General features: G+C 39.2%; 2 protein-coding genes across 3 annotated transcripts; both read left to right on the forward strand.

Moving 5' to 3' along the window:
• The first annotated feature begins 1,488 nt into the window (after positions 1 to 1,488).
• Positions 1,489 to 17,040, forward strand: LOC117773025 (P2Y purinoceptor 13-like). The gene is made up of 2 exons (XM_034604704.1): positions 1,489 to 1,612; positions 15,757 to 17,040. Exons 1-2 carry the CDS (start codon positions 1,522 to 1,524, stop codon positions 16,746 to 16,748), a joined length of 1,083 nt encoding a protein of 360 aa, XP_034460595.1. The 5' UTR covers positions 1,489 to 1,521; the 3' UTR covers positions 16,749 to 17,040.
• LOC117773026 (P2Y purinoceptor 12-like) lies at positions 9,543 to 13,180 on the forward strand. Of its 2 annotated transcripts, XM_034604706.1 has the most exons (4): positions 9,543 to 9,721; positions 11,297 to 11,557; positions 12,057 to 12,904; positions 12,953 to 13,180. In XM_034604706.1, the coding sequence occupies exons 2-3, from the start codon at positions 11,306 to 11,308 to the stop codon at positions 12,867 to 12,869; spliced, it is 1,065 nt and encodes a 354-aa protein (XP_034460597.1). In that variant the 5' UTR covers positions 9,543 to 9,721; positions 11,297 to 11,305; the 3' UTR covers positions 12,870 to 12,904; positions 12,953 to 13,180. The 2 variants fall into 2 exon arrangements, with proteins under 2 accessions (XP_034460597.1, XP_034460596.1); XM_034604705.1 differs by having other exon boundaries at positions 9,547 to 9,721; positions 12,057 to 13,180.
• Positions 17,041 to 17,056: the final 16 nt, after the last annotated feature.

A 17,056-nucleotide genomic window follows, 5' to 3' on the forward strand; every position in this document is an offset into this window, starting at 1 on the left:
TCTGTTTGAATTTCACTTTTACCATGTTACATTAGCTCTGAACACAGTTTCTGGTCAAAAAACAAATGGTGAGACTTACCAACGTGAAGAGTAGCACTGCCGCCAGCATTTCATGAGAACAAAATAAACACAGCCTGTTTTTACACTACATGAGGTGGGTAAAATTTCGCCACTCCTTGGCCAACGTGAAGACTGTGGAAAAACAGAGCAAATCTGCACAGAATCAAATGACATCTTACTGGGAATATTGTCCATTGCCCCGAAGTTACAGCAAAACCCACCTCCTCCAACAGAATCGGGGCAGAAACCAGTAATATTTCCTGGAAGAAGTGTTGTTGATTTTTTCCAATTATTTGCCTCTTCAGTTTTAACTGGATTCAGCTGCCAGCTTGCTCACACTTGATATTACATCACTACATCACTGCAGAAGTCTCCAAACCCAGCCCAAACTGCAGGGGATGTTTAACAATAGATGCTTTGTTCAGTCATCAGCAATCCCTTCCTTTGTATTCTCATAGGTTTCCATCTGTCAGAGGGACTGTTGATCTCTTCTCCAGACCTGTTCAGTCACTCAATGCAACTATCTGGAGTTTATTATTTCTGTCTAGGACATAATGTGTTGAGTGACCCAGGGTTTTTTATCCTACATACTTCATAAAGTTAGTGTGTAATAAATCCTGACAGATGTTTGAAGCCAATAATGATGGAGTTTGAAAAATCTGATAATATATGGTGATATTATGGAAATAAGTAAATAATAATATATTTTATAAACTTGTACATGTAGAAAAAGTCTTAATAGCAATCCCATAAAGATTTGTTTTTCAGATTTTGAGTTGGACAATCAATTTGTCAGTGCTCTCAAAACTTAACACACAATCTCAAAATTATCAATAAATAAGCAAATTCTTGTTACCTATCAGGCTAATATTAGCTGTTATATCAGCCTGGCCAAGAACAGAATCTCAAAGCAGAGTGGAATTTATTTACATTCTCCTGGTGTCTTGAAACATGTCTTCTACCATTTAAGAATTCGTACTACTACTTTTGAAAGTGGATGAATAGTTCTGTGTGTGGGCAATGCCTGGAGTGAGTAAAGAGAAAGGGTTTTAAAAAAAAGGAAACTGAGTGCTTGGTGAGAAAAACGAAGGATAAAGTCTAGAGTGGAAACAAGGGAACGGTGAGACATAGTTCTGGTCTGTGGTATGAATTCCATACTTTAACTAGAGTGCTAGCAGTCTGAACATGGAAAAGGAGATGAGATCTCAGGAGAGGGCGGCTGGGAGCGGACCAACAGCAGTCTCAGACAGTGCTCCTCTGTTAGCTCAGAGAGTCTGTCTTATGTCTTTGAAGCTGCAAACTGGGCAACGAGTTAAGTCCCCTGCAGAACGAAGTGGATTACTCGCATCCTTTCTGCTGCAATCCATACGTGAGAAAATACCTTTTCAAAGTATTTTCATTACGCGCAGATTTGTGATTGCATTTGCTCATGTAGTAAATCATCTCTCTGTACCTGTGGTGATGCAGGAATTTTCACACCAGGTTTACAGAATCCTCACCTCCACCCTCCAGCCACAAGTAAGACAGATCCATCTTTGCACCTCCTTTCCAGGTAGGATCTGTCGTGGCGTGATGGTGGTTCACAGCCGTTCTCTAACCCTTTCTTCTGAGGCCTATTTTTGATCATCTACCAGTTTGACCAAGAGCTTATATGTTGGCTAACATAGGAAGGTATGCAGGTATCAGATGTCACCTCTGTCCCACTGTGGCATTCAAAATAACTGTTGAGTTCCATTGTAACTCTACATAAGCTCTTGCTTTCCCTCGGATTTTGTCTGCAGGTGTTAAGAATGAGCCATAAGCACTATAAGCCAGGTATGAGACCCCGGCACAAGGGCAAAAGTGCAACCATAAAACAACTAACTTTCGCCATTAATAATCCAAAGATGGGCCCTAATAAATTAAAAACATGGTGCACAGAGTTTATGTTTATTATAAGAGTAATGGGGGGGCAGTGGAAGTTCTTTTTTGGCGTTTCTCCGTTCTGATTAGGTGCAGATGTGGTCCTTTATTCTCCAGAGTGGACTGGTGGAGCCCGCAGCTCTATAGCTAACTAATAGTCACACACACACACACACAAAAAAGCAAAAAACATCAAAGTACCTATAATTATTGAGTCCCAACGGGAGCAGAGGGACAGTTCTTTAAAATAAGCCAGCTCACCCAATTAGGAAGCATAAACAAACTGGCCCTGCTACTTTACAGGGGAGGCTGATGCATGACAGGTTTAGTTGTTCGAGGAAACTTTTTAGATTCAGTGATGAAGTGATAAACTAAGTCAGTAGAAATTTAAGGGCAAAGACTCGTCTACTAGCCAGACCCTTGAAAGGGCTTTGGCATTATTAGCAGAGAAATGTGGTGTTAGGGGGGGTTCATAGGTGGGGACCCAAATGTACACTTCCCACAAAGAAGAAAATCTTTAATTGGACAAGAGGCAAAAAGGCAAGGTCAAAAAAGTAAGGGAACACACTAAATACATATGTGAATCTAATCAAATACAGAAATGAGATTGGTGAGTACTAAATAAAGCAGGAAGTAATCTAATCTAATCCAAAAACAATGCAAGGAAAACAACAAGATCAGAAAACATTAAACAAAACATTAGATCGTTGAAAGTCCATAAGTCCCTTCAAAGGTTCCAGAGAGGGGCAGAATCACGTAGAAATGTATAACCTCCCTTTACTCATCCTCCAGTAGTTTTACTTACAGTAGCAGTTTAGTTATAGCGTTCCCATCTATAGTATTGGTCATGGCTTTAATTTTATCGAGGCCTGCACACCTTGTACATTAAGGTCTTCACAGAGATGAGGGAACTTTCATATTTGATACAACGTCCTGTGTCCTCTATAAGCTGCCCGTTGTTCCCATATTCTTTGAGAAGTCATTATTTCCAATACATGAAGACAAAGCTGTTGACAAGTTCTTGGCTTGTTGTGAAAGAGTGCCATGTGTTCGCAAATAGCCTTCCTCTACTCAGACGTGTCTGTGGTCAGCATTTCCTCCGTGCTTCCGGAAATAACATTCAATTAACCGCGGTGAAGTGCAGCCAATGTGCAATTTAGATGCATTGTGAACTGAGGAAAAACTAAACACAAAAAAAACCCAAAGACAACAGAAGCAGAAGGTGAAATCATGGAGACAGATAGATGTTATCAACAGTTCCAATCATTAAATGTAATTCTGGGATCCTAAATAGGTTTTTGACAAATGGAAGTAAAACAAACAGGCATATACGGTGTTAAACTGGAAGTTGCGTCATTTTACACAAGACCAATTTGGCCACCTGCTGCGGCATGTCTGACACAAACATCTTTATGGCACCTAGCAACCTGACACACCATAATGACATGAGGGAAAACAGACTGTCGTTATAGCCCTGAGCTCAGCGGCTACTAATGAAGTCATGTTTGCTACTTGGATCATAAACATTGTTGTAGACCTTTCCTGAAGCAGCTTTGTATCACATCATTTTAATGCTTATTGGTTTGTATCCAGAGCTGAAAGCAGACAGGGAATCTGTTGGGATGGTTTTATTGCAAACAACTCGATGGAACACAAGACGACAGGCGTTTTCACTTGTTCTCTCTGTCGGCCTTGAAATTTCTTGGATTGTGTTTTATAGATTTTATTCATGTTAAAAAGTTAATTTCCACAAGAATACACTCCAGGTTTAAACCACTTCCACCTTATTTTGTACACATTTGTTCATGACCTTGTCCTTATGGTATGTGTAATGTCCGCTGAAACTGAAGGTGACTTTCTGCCCTGTCCCATCTACTACCCTCTGTTTGCAGACAGGTCTGTGGTGAGCAAGCAGAGACACTCTGTCAAATATGCCTGGTATCCCAGAGTGTCCAGCCTCTCAAAGGAAGCTGTTGTCCCTTTTTTTCCAATTCTCAAGCCACAGCTCTGCATCCTGCTTTCTCAGACGTGGTTCGAGGAATTATCAGTCGAGCACCATGGATGAGAATTTAAAGGAGGGATGCGATCGACAATGTGCCAGGGGCATTTGAAAAGTGTCCCAACTTTGGTTTTATTGCAGAATTGAGGGCTTTCCCTTCTCCAGGCTTGTGTCTGTCCCTTACCACTGTGTGTAGGCGGTCTTAAATAGTTGGTGAATTATTGTAAGGTGTGGTATGTCCTGGCTGGACTTCAGTTTAGGTTCTGCAGACGTGAGAATATAACACACAACACCTCGGCTAATTTTCACCTGAGGTTCTCTATCCATCGGCCAGTATAATATCAAACCAATACTAATGATCGTCTTCACAGTTGTAACTTGTTTTTGTTTGATCTAGATGCTTGTTAATATTATGCTACTACTTAAATTTTACAACCTTAATTACACAAATGTGAAATTACAAGTGTAATCATGGCTGTTAGTAGTTAGGCATGTAATAACAAGTTTGTTAATGCTGTATATCATTTAAGCAGCAGTCGCCATAGGCACTGTGGGCCAAGTTTGTATTAAATTTATTTCACACATATAATTGCATACGTTAGACATGCAACACCAAACTTCATTTAAATTAGTAACAGGGTTAACAAAATACTCATGCGTAAGTCCAAATGGATGCATTGGTGAAAGGATCAGTTGTGGAGCCAGGTGCTGTCTAGTAGGTCTTTGACTGATGCGTCTGCCAGACCTAAGAGATGAGTGATGATTTGTAGCAAGACCCAAACAAAAGCAGTTGCTAGGAAAACATCTCAGTGAGCATCACACTGGAGCTGAGCTTGGAATCAACAACATTCACCAGCAGAAACCGAAGCCCTGGAGCCACTTGGAGCCACTGATGTGTGTGTGTGTGTGTGTGTGTGTGTGTGTGTGTGTGTGTGTGTGTGTGTGTTTGTAAACACTTGTACTTATATCTTTGTGAGGACCTAAGTGAGGACATATTAGTCTGTCCATTTTAAAAGGGCTGTTGGAGGGTTAACGTTTGATTTTAGGGTTAGAAATAGATCCAGGTAAACTTTGGGATTATGCATTTAGTTATGATCACTGAATGGAAATAAAGATGGACGATATGACAGCTCCCTGAAAGTGACGCTAATGCAACTTGATCACCCCCCTGTTGACAGTCTTCCACATATTAAAGCGTTTCTCCACACAAAACACAAACAGAAATATTTTTGTCGGTGTTTTAGGTCCAGGCGACATTTAGGCAAATCTCTATTTACACCTATGAATGCAGAGAAATTATAAAGCCAATAGCCACTGCATTTCGATGAATGTCACCCCACTGGTCAAACTAGAAGGGGAAAGCTTGTGGTCATTGGTATGGAAGATACTTTGCCTTAATTTCTGGACAATAGAGATATATGGTTCGTCTTTATATACAGACTATAGTTGCAGTGGTTAAGGTTATAGGAGAAGGGGCTCAGAAATGTGCAATGCCAACGAGTGTCTTCACTAAAACAGGAGAACAAGATTTAGTGTGTGTGTGGAGTTTTGATGTCAACACACCCGTACCACACATGAGGCTCATGAGAAATTAAGAAATGCACTTCTCAGTAGTTAGAGTCCTCACAAAGCTCCTAAAGAAATAAAACTAGCAGCTCCAGTGGAACACGTAGACCATTTCAGTAAATGTTTATTTTATTTTTTTTATCACAAAGAGTGTAGTGATGGTGTTTGACAGGCAATGTGGTTTCATCCTCGATAAACGGTAGCAACACTGTAGCTAACAGTGTTATTTTTAGTCACACCCATGTCCCTCTTCACCTCCACGGGAGCTGCTTCAGATTTGTCAGTTTGGATAACCATATGGACGGCAGAACCGCGGCAGTAGCTGAAGAAACCTTACACTGTCAAAACAAAGTGTGGCCCACACATTTCAACTCTGTGAGGAGAAACTGAAGTGAAGCCAAAGGAAACACACACACACACATGAACATGCATAGATAAAGAGGAAGGCAGTCACAAACAAACACACGCAACAAAGACCACCCTCAATGTTTTCTCTCTCTTTCTCTATGTGGTAAGAATTTCCTTTCTTGTGTCGTTTTACCTGTCGCGGTGACAAGATGATCAACTGTCGACTGTTTGCAGGGGTCAGAGGTCAGAGTTCGGCCTCATCCTGCCCTCGGATCACGCAGGCGCTCCACACCACAGCTGTTACAGCCCTGTGTCTGTTATTAGCTTGATGTTTGCCCTCAAACACTGAGCGTTTCTTTTCATCACCTTTTCCTTAACCTCAGTCTCCCTCATGTCGTAAAAAAGCCTCTCCAAAGGTTATGTAAAAACAGTCTATTTCTGCTCGGAGGCCTTTCACCATGTGCAGAGACAGGGGGCGCATTGAAACAATAATTCACGCCAGGAATTCGACTCGACAATACGACCCTCTGGTGCTCCTGACGAGCCGTGTGTGCAGAGAGGAGATGGGAGTTTTCCCCCCTCCACTCTCCGGCGTTATTAACAACACCAGGTGATAGAACAGTGTTTATCTTGACTCTGTTGGCAAGACAGTGGCGATGTATCCGTAGGCCTGTGGTCTGGGGAGAGAGTGGTGACTTAAAGGTCAAGGGCTGCGTGAAAGAAAGACTGTGCATATACAGAATGGTAGTGTGTGTGTGTGCTTGTGTGTGTTTTGGGATTGGGGGGGGGGGGGGTTAGGAGGCTCAGAGGGGTTTAAATGAAATTTCAGTCAAGTCTTGCGTCACACTCTTTTTATTTCCTCTCCTCATTCCCTTCTTCCTGTCTGTCTGGCAGGAAGCTGACATGGGTTACTGTGTAGGTGAAATGTGTCTCGTGCTGCTTTGGTCTCTGTGTTTGAATTAATCTGACAAAGACCCTTTTACTGGAGTTTATTTTGGAGTTTGATTACCAAAACAAGACCAGAGCACATAATTTCAAAAAACCATCGACCTTTTGACACAATCGTGTCACATCAGAGAATTGAAGCAAAAGCAAGGAAGCAAATTAGAAACAATGAAATGGTGACTTACATATAGACTGAACTGAGGGGCAGCAAGTGTGGCTATGTGTAGCTGCTGAGCCCTCTCCAGGAGAACGCATGTTTGATGCCCTGATCAGACCCAGATGTGCATCATAGATCACAGCTTTGGGAAAAATTATTGCCTGCAAAAATGGAGGGTGGAGAAACTGACCTCCTGTACAGTTTTTAACACACACACACATGTTTGTACTTCTATCTTAGTGAGGTCACTTATTGACATAATACATTTCCTAGCCCCTTACACTAAGCTTACCCATCCAAACTAAATGCCTAACCCTAACCTAAACCTAATTCTAACCCTAAAACCATCGCAAAACAGCCCATTGAAAAAGTGAGTACCGGTCAAAAAGTCCTCACTTTTTAGGGTCTATGCTTAAAATTGTCCTCACAAAGATATAAGTACATGACCTTAAACTCACTCCAATTCACCGCTAACTTTAACCAGGATGTCAGAAATTACGTTTTGCTTCATTGGGAGCGGTCGTGAAAAAAGAGAACACACACACACACATTTAGAAGAGCATTTATTTAGGAAACGAATGCTGCTGACTGTACCAATCTTGCCCCAGACACGGGAAGTTGCAGCATTGCCATGCTTACTGCTGTAAGCATGGCAATGCTGCAACACAGCACAAACCAACATGTGCAGAAGTGTGCAGTGGTGTTTATCAATGAGGTTTATTGTTGTAAAAGCTTTAGTATTGACTATGGTATAGTCATAATTGTGAAACTGCATGTTTTTATGGAAAAGAGTGAGTTATTAGATGTTTGTTATTTGTTATGTACAGTCTATTGCACTTTCTCTGCCTTATTTCAAATTAATATATTTATCTTTTAAAACAAAGTAAGATGCATTTAATTACATTAGCATTTCAGTAAAAAAAACAATGTTGGCATGAGGGTAAGAAAATTAACATTAAATGCACAACTTAACATTTAAATTCACACTAAATACATTACATTATAAATGGAAAATGCAAAATGTCAATAGCTCTAAAAGGGCTTTTAATCTCACTTTGTGTTAATGTGTCTTCCTATGATATTATTTATACTTTAGAGTTTATTTATGCTCTAACATTTAGAGGCCATATGTATTAATATCATTGTCATCATTATTACTATAACTGTGTTACACTACAACCTTCATAGTGGAGAATTATTTCAATGCAATGAAACCTGGATAAAAATCACTTTTGCAGTTGTTGTTTTTTTGCCATTGTGTTTCACTTGAAGAACTTAAGTCTGGGCTGTCTGTCTGCTGGACATTATGACAGACAGGTTTTAATGGAAAGAAGTTTCCTCAGGGTCTGTCTCCAACAGAGGGAGGCTGGAGAGTGAGGGCACATTTAAGGGGTTTGCTTTACAACCTGGACGTTGACTTGTTGACCCTGCAGTGAGACGTTATAGATAGAACGACCCTGGGAGGAGAGTGAGTTCAAAACCTGAATGGGACTTTGAGTACTGGAAAAAAAGTTTTATATCGCTGAAGAATCTGCCAAAAAACATTTCATATTTTTCCATCGCGGAACAGAAGGTATTAGTGCCATCTGCTTCCAAGATGTTTGTTTTTGATGGACCTGCGTTATATTGCATAAAAGGTCTAACCATGTTACCTTATTTACGGTGTTTGGTGATATATTATAAATAGTTATACATGCACCAATGAAATGTGAAATGTGTGTTAAAGTCATGAATACTTAACCAGATTGTCCTGGACATACTTCAGGATAGGCTGCAGTTCAGTAACACGCGGGATATGGAAAATACAATACAATAATGTACAATACAATGCAACTTTATTAATCCTAAAGGCAATTTGGTTTTGGGCAAATAAAAGAAGATCCAAAAAACGAGAAGCAGACATGCACTGAAAACATGAAATAAAACAATAAAACACCATAAAAGAGCAGCTCAATTGCGTTGAACTAAAAGTGCAATTTCTTTAAAAACACCAAATTTCTTTAAAAGTTCTAAAAGCTATAGTTAATAAATAAAATACTTCACACTTCAAGAAAACTTAAGACTAAGAGGATGCATTCAGTTACTCACAATGAGACCTTCTGGCCTGGATAACCCTTCCTTGGTAACATACATCAATGTTAATTTCGTAAAAAAATATTGCAGAAGCTATGAAAATTATACAACAGTGGTGACCAGAAGTGAAAGACGAAGAGAAGGGGAAGCACATTGGTTTGTATCATAGAACGAAAAAACCATGAAGAGTCTCATATTTATAGATTCTTAGCACCTTAATCTGAACAACTTGTCAATACTTGAGACTTAACCATAAATACACAGCTGCAACAATAGCTCAGGAGATGATGATGACGATTGAATGTTTTATTTGATTGATGCTGTGGTTGTGTGTCTGTTACTGTGCCTGTTGGCTGTTTGCTTGGGTTTCATTTATTTATCATCGGCTCCAATTAAATTCCCAGGAACTGAAGTCCAAACTCCATGTCTGTTCAAATAGATGTAGAAATGTAGCCAGCTGCCTCTCCACATGACAGGAAACAGAAAGGAGAAGGCAAAGAGAAAGTCTTTGTGCTACTTTTACATCACAAATCCTCACACACTCATACACAGACAAATGGTCAGTATCAGACCACATTGGTACAGAATATAGAAGCAGACGGGACTAAACGGCTCCACGTGAACTGAACTGGGACTTTGACTTGATTCTACTTAATCAGCTAAATTAAAAGGTCAGTTTTTCTATAAATAGTGATTTTAGGAATGTTTTTTTTCATACCATAACACCTAACAATATGTACAATATGTTTACAAAATTGCAAGGAGATTATATACAGGATTATATGTTATTTACATTTTCATTCCTCAAGCTCTGCACTACGGCTCTTTCATTTTCAAAGTGGGTGTAGAGTTAAAAGCTGCCAATCAGTTTGAGGTGGAGTCATTTTGTCAATAAAAGTAAATTAAAAACCCACCTATTTGTTTTCAATAATTCTGTGGCTTTAATATTTGTATTATTCCTTTTAGTGATGATTATATTTTATTATCCTATTTTATTATCCTATTATCTTTTATCCTCTCTTTAATTATTTATTGCTATGTTATGCATTAGTCCCTAAACCTGAGTGTTGGAGTAAATATTTATTCATTTGTAACATGCGCCTATGTTTTGTCAATCAGCTGTAAAGCACTTTGATTTGAATTGTATTTGTTTAAAGGTTTGACTGAATGACCGATTGGTTGAATATCAGGTGACCATGCAAATGCAGAAGAAAATAATAATAAGGTTTAAAAAAGCAATCAAGTAAAAAGTATGTCAAAGTTGGTTTACCAAAATCAGCACTTGAGCAGAAAATATTTTTTTAAGGTGAAGAATGAACACTTTGTAGTTTATAATGCCCTCAGGGATCAAGGTTTCTTTATCAAGAATCTAGAGGCGACTTTTAGAGATCACTCTAATGTTGTGGATTCATGAAACAAAAGCCCACCACAATCGAAATTAAAAAGAAGGAAATCATAGAGGAAAGAGGAACAGTTCATAGACCTTTTGTTTTTCAAACAGATCATAGTTCTGTTATGTATATTTGGGCAGCGGACTACATTCCACCACTCGGCATAACAATGATCCTGAACATCAGTCACCTAACATCAGACCTAGTGAGGTGCATTCAAACTGCTGAAACCCAGACCAAAAGCAGCAAAGCTCTGGAGGAGCGTCACCAGGGTGGATATAGATACAGAGTGTCTGACTTCTGGAAGTGATCAAATGCAAAAGATTTTCTTACCAAATGTTAAATATGTTGATTTTGGGCACTTTGTCCAGAAGTTGTACGTAAGCAACTGGACTTGTACAACTTCTGAAGATACCATGAATGGATGACGGAGAATCTTCACAGACAATTTGGGCACTAAAGGTCCCGTACTTTAGAATTTGAGATCTCCACGTTTTATTTTTTATCATTATTATACAGGCACTGCTCTAGTTATTATAAAGCAGGTCACAGTCTAATTTTGTGATGTCTTTTCTGATTGGCACATTGCCTTGTCTGTTCTAGAGGTCCAGAGAGAAGAGATGTACGATGGTAGTGCAATGTTTTTTTAGTTTTTATCAGAACTTTAGGTGTAGTATAGGACCTTTGAAAGACTATTTTTCCCCTTAAAGTTTAATATTTTCACAAACCTACTGAAATTAAAGGTGAAAGTTTACACAATTTACAGAGCCTGAAGAACAACAACCTGTAACCTTAAATTGAATCAGACCTAAATTGTATTGATAAAATAAACTGTGAACATCTTTCTCTTTTCAGACAACAATCATGGAGACAAACACAACTTTTCCCCAGTTCTCCGGCAATAACAGCTTCACCAATATCACTTGTTCCCGTGACAACGTGTTGAAGACTGTGGTTTTTCCTGTTCTCTACTCCTTCCTCTTCTTGCTGGGACTGACACTCAACGGCGTGGCGGTGTGGGTGTTTTTTCGTATCCCCTCCCGGTCTCACTTCATCATATACCTGAAGAATATTGTGGTTGCGGACGTCATCATGACCTTCACGTTCCCTTTCAAGGTTTGGTTACACCGGTATCACTTACTTATAATGCACACTTAATTAAGGGTTAATCTGTTATGATTTAGTATTTCTAATAGATTAGTTAGAGCACTTATACAGCAATAAGAGAAATTTCTATTTCTGATGAATCATTAGTCAAGGTTATTCCAAGAATCCATTAATAAATAGAAATAAACAAAAAAATATATAAAGTCAGAATTAATTACACATCATCGGCACTTAGCAAGTCATTTGCATACATACATGGTAGTAAATCAATCAAAGTGATTGTACAATAATCCATCAGTAGATAATGAATAATACATGTTAATGAGTAGTGTCCTGTTGGAGGATAAAGATGTTTCACAACTTGGCAACCCAAATATTATTCTCAGCCTACAATTGAGCAGTAAAGAATCAGTAAATTATCTAAAACCCAAATTTGGCCGATGAAAGAAGCACAATAGTTAGCATACAAATCAAATATGTGACTTGAATGTGATTTGTCTTTCTCCAGGTGTTATCAGACTCCAACATGGCGTCCAGTGACCTGCGTGTGTTTGTGTGCCGAGTTTCCTCAGTGCTCTTCTACCTCACCATGTACATCAGCATCCTCTTCTTCGGCCTCATCAGCATCGATCGCTGCAGAAAGACCCTCAAGCCCTTCAGGGGCACTAACGCGTCCCGGTTGGCTCGTCGGAAGCTGCTCTCGGGCTTCATCTGGACCTTTCTGCTCGTCCTCTGTCTGCCCAATGTGATCCTGACGTGCAAAACCCCGACTTCTCAATACTTCAAGTGCAGCGACCTGAAGACGGAGGCCGGGCTGTTTTGGCATGAGGTGGTAAATCATGTCTGTCAAGTTATTTTCTGGGGCAACCTGGTGACGGTGATAGTCTGCTACACTCTGATAACCAAAGAGCTGTACAGGTCCTACTCCCGCAGTAAGTCCCACAGCGCTGGAGGGGCTGCATGTCCGGCACAAAGCAGGAAAATTAACGCAAACGTGTTTCTGGTCCTGGCAGTGTTCTTCTTGTGCTTTGTGCCGTTCCACTTTGCCCGTGTGCCGTACACCATGAGCCAGACGCGAGGGGTTCTCTTCGACTGTAAGCTCAAGCTCTTCTTCTTTCAGCTGAAAGAGAGTACGCTGTTCCTCTCATCCCTGAACTCTCTGCTAGACCCGCTCATCTACTTCTTCCTCTGCAAGTCCTTCAGAACCACACTGTTCAAGACCCTGCGGCTTCCTCCTGGTTCCTGCAGCTGGCTGACAGGGAGAAGCTCGGACGGGGACACGGGCAGCACCCCTCTGAGAGACTCCTCTGTGTGCACATAAGGTCACTGCACAGCACAAAGACACTTGTATCGTGGTAGTGAGGTGTTGCTATTTCATAATGATGAGAATTTACCTTTGTGACTATATTTCACAGTTTGTCCCTAACAACAGAAAACAAATCATTAAATCACCATTATATCAATATCTATAATAGTTAATACACTGTAATTAACAATTATCAACAGCTTTTTTGTTGTGTGTGAAGGTTTTCTGTAACATTGCAGGGTTTAAAGATCTATATATATTTTTACTTTCATTTCTGTTTTCTGCAAAGGATGTTGAAGACAAATATTTTGAGAATAAAGTTGTAATTGTGTTGTAAAAGTTATTATATAATGAGAATAAAGAAGAACATTTTTGGGGGTGGAATCAATCAGCTGTAACCAACGATAACCTTTAAGGTGACTATTACCAAACATTTAGTCCTCCGCAAAGTCTTCAGAAGAGACTATTGATGACAATGCGAATTAAACAGATTAAGTATTTGTTTATTTGTGAAACTTATACTAAAGCATAACTTCACAAGATTTCCTCATTTTAACGAAGACAAGAGGCTGAGTTTTTGATTTTCCCCCTTAAAAAATCAATCTTTACAGCTTCTAAGCTTGAAATATTAATTTACCAACTGAAAATAAAATAAAAGTTCAAGTTCAATCACCCTATTCCTCTTTTACAGTCTGCCTGTACGTTAGACGTCTAGTCTTACATGTAAACTCCTGTCAACACACTGTTATGTGCATGGAAGTTGTTCACGTTATCAGTGAGTGATTGTTCAGGATAATAAGTCACATATGCAGGTTACTGTGTCAAAATGAAAGGAGCATTTAAGTTTAAATCATATGGAGTTGATGGTCAGAAGAGACCTGTAGAAAGAAATCCACCTTGATTTGTTATTCAAAGTCAGAAATGGTTTCACACTAGTTTAAAAACACATGGCTCACCGCGGTGAAGGGAATTTGAATAGTTTTTCTTGAGAGCAGCTCAATGTCATAGATTTGAATCTGTTGGGTGGAAGAGTTGACACACTAGTTATTTCTGCTGTGAAGGTGGAGTTAAAGAGATCATCATCCTTGGTGAGTGGCACAATATTATTTCTCACAACTCTATGGAAAAAAAGTGCTTCAGATTGCTATGGCAAGTCAAAGTCAAACTAAAATATTTGATTACTTATTGAAAAAGACTAAGCATGTACAATTTCAATACTGCCTCAGCATGGCCTATAAGTTTGATTAACTTCAATGTTTCTGGGCTGTAACCTTCTTCTCAATGAGGTTTAAGCCAAGTCACTAAACTTCCTCATGATGTAGTGGACACAAACAAGTTGTGATCAATGTGTAGAGAAGGGGAGGATAGTTTAAGATTAATCAAACACAGAAAGCAAGAATAAAGAGTAAGAGTAAAATCTTCATTTAATAAAGTTAATTGTGCCAAGTATATATATATATGTATATATGTATTTTTTTCCACAGAAGCATTTTTCTTACTTGCTAAGATTCAGATTAATTTTGATCAAACTGATTTTTTTCTTAGGGCATTGTAATTACTGTGAAATGGCTTTGCTCAAAGTATAGTTTTTGCAAAATAGTAATTGTATCAGACATCGATTGGATCTATTACATCAAGGTCTTCATTAGATAATAACAATTAAATGGTTATTTGAATCTTACTACAAAAATTCTTGCAAATTGTAAAATAAAATGTATGGGTATTTACTGTTAATTTAATGTAAAGAAAATTCAACTGCACAAATGGACACTGAATATATAAACTTCTCGATACACTGATAAAGTGATGACATTTTTTTATTTCTAAATCAGGTATAAAGCAACAAAATAGAAGCTAAGAAGTAAAAAATAAAAAAGGTTTAATGTAACCTTTTGATAAATGGAAGATTTTAAAATGTGGAAGATTTTATGTAGTATATTCAGCATAAAGTAACACAATCCATTGATTTGATTTTGTGCTCACTGTGGTAGAAACTAATCCAACAATTGCATAACTTCCCCGGTTCAGTGTCAAAAGTGGAAGTGTCAAGTTCAGCAACCAAAGTGCATTCAAATGCTTTGGTTGAGCAATGTAAACTCAATTATAGTAACAAATGTCGTCTAAGTTAATGACAAACGCAAATCAGGTCCAACAGGGCCAGCTGGAATACTGTAGAGCAGTTCTCAGTCCATAATGACGACCAAGCAGAGAGCAATTCATGTAAAACTACGCCCCCTATAGGCTTCAGACATTAGCCATTCATCTCCAAAAACTTTCCTCACATGGCTAAATGTTGCTCCAATACATAAATGTATGCCAGTGCACCTTTGTAGCAGTTGATAAAATTTAAATGTAAATTTAACTTTAACAAAATGTGCTGTGTATCAGGAATTGTCTTTCTTTTTCCTCGTCTTAGATGGTAAATCGTCGTTTCACCTGATACTGATTTTGTACTCAAAGTGTTGAAGATGCATAACACAGTGTTAGATAATGTGTTATCAAACATATTCTGCATGTCAATATGCAGAATCTGTAAGTGAGGGACAAGATTTGGGGGCTGGAAGCCTTTTGGTTTCTGTGTCTAGTTGGACCAATCAGGTTTGAGCACGCTTTAGTTAAACAGTCTGTGTGGAGACAGAGACAGAGTTTTGGCCCAGATATCCTCTGGAATCCTCAGAATATAAGCCTTTGACCCCAGAGGCTAATTAGTTTTCAGCCGAGGGGCTCCGAGATTGTAAAATGTGTAACAATTATAAGTCACTAATGTTCCTTCTTCATTTTTGTAAGTAAAATAAAAAATCCAACCAATTGATGGCAGACCAGTTCAGGATTAGGAACTCGAGACCTGCAGAATAAAAAAGCTTAAATCTTTATTTGATATCTGCCTCTCTTTTTTTTTCAGATTTTATGATGGTGGCCAACAACACATCACACCTCTCCCCGAAGTGTGTCACTTCCACAGGTACCTTAAACGTGGTTGTCTCATACCTCTTTTTCTTCGAGTTCCCCATTGCATTACTGTTGAACGGCGTAGCAGCATGGGTTTCTTTGCACATCCGCTCCACTTCAACTTTCATCGTGTACTTAAAAAACCTGGTGGCTGCCGACCTGCTCATGACTCTGACGCTGCCGCCCATGGCAGCGAGCATGCTTCCTGGAGCAGCCGTCGGGCTGAGGGTGTTCGCCTGTCGTTATTGTAACGTAATCTTCTACAGCTCCCTGTATGCGGGTATCACTTTAATGGGTCTGATCAGCCTGGACCGATTCTTCAAAATCGTAAGACCATGTGGAAAAGTGCTGGGACAGAATGTGACGTTCAGTCTGGTGATGTCCACTTTGGTTTGGGTGGTGTTATTAGGCACCACGGTCATCCCAACCATCATTCTAACCAACAGTAACCCTGTTAATGACTCAAGAGATTTCTGCATGTCCCTGAAAAGTCCAGCTGGTGAGACACTTCACACATTTGTGGTTTTATTCATGGAGGCTCTTTTCTGGTTCATCAGCGTATTGATCGTATTTTGCTACATCTGCATCACCGTGAAGGTCCTGCAGTCCTTCAGAAACTCCGGGAGCAACAACAGCCAAGGGAAGAAGAAAACCAAACTGCGAGTCTTCTTGATCCTCCTGGTGTTTTTTGTGTGTTTTGTGCCCCTCCACATGATTCGCATTCCTTTTACCATACAGGAACTCTCTTCCGGTTTTGTCTGCAAGGAAATGTGGTTGGAGGCAGCTCATAAAATAGTCCTGTGGATGTCAACCACAAACATTTGTCTGGACCCTCTTCTCTACAGCTACCTGTGCAAAGAGTACAGAGACAAACTGGTCAACATGCTGAAAGCTGCAGGGATCCGTGTTGGGTTGGATTCAGGGGGAAATGAGGATGTTTCCTGAGAGAAAAAAGTCAGAGATTGATCTTAAAATGAAAGAAAATAAGTTAGAATAGATAAACAAGATATTCCTAGTTAGAAATGATGTTGTTGTTTTGGTCTCTCAGTGAATTTTTAATCTTTAGATTTTATGTTTTATTGTTGCCTTATGTTGCCCTCTAGTGACCTGAGATTAGCTTCTATTAAGACTGAATATCCACTATATCCATAAAAACAAGGTGAAGAAAATAAATAAATCATATATATGAGGAAGTACAGGTATAATAATCTTTCTATCAAATATTCATGCTGAAGTGTTTTTGTGAAAATCTC

The sequence above is a fragment of the Hippoglossus hippoglossus genome, chromosome 13 (assembly GCF_009819705.1).
Source record: "Hippoglossus hippoglossus isolate fHipHip1 chromosome 13, fHipHip1.pri, whole genome shotgun sequence".
Lineage (NCBI taxonomy): Eukaryota > Metazoa > Chordata > Actinopteri > Pleuronectiformes > Pleuronectidae > Hippoglossus > Hippoglossus hippoglossus.

Excerpts from the sequence above, each read along its gene's own strand:
- LOC117773025 (XM_034604704.1), top strand. The coding sequence starts at position 1,522 with ATGCAGGAATTTTCACACCAGGTTTACAGAATCCTCACCTCCACCCTC. Across the intron at positions 1,613-15,756 it reads TCTTTGCACCTCCTTTCCAG|ATTTTATGATGGTGGCCAAC; the intron begins GTAGGATCTGTC and ends TTTTTTTTTCAG.
- LOC117773026 (XM_034604706.1), top strand. The coding sequence starts at position 11,306 with ATGGAGACAAACACAACTTTTCCCCAGTTCTCCGGCAATAACAGCTTC. Across the intron at positions 11,558-12,056 it reads CCTTCACGTTCCCTTTCAAG|GTGTTATCAGACTCCAACAT; the intron begins GTTTGGTTACAC and ends GTCTTTCTCCAG.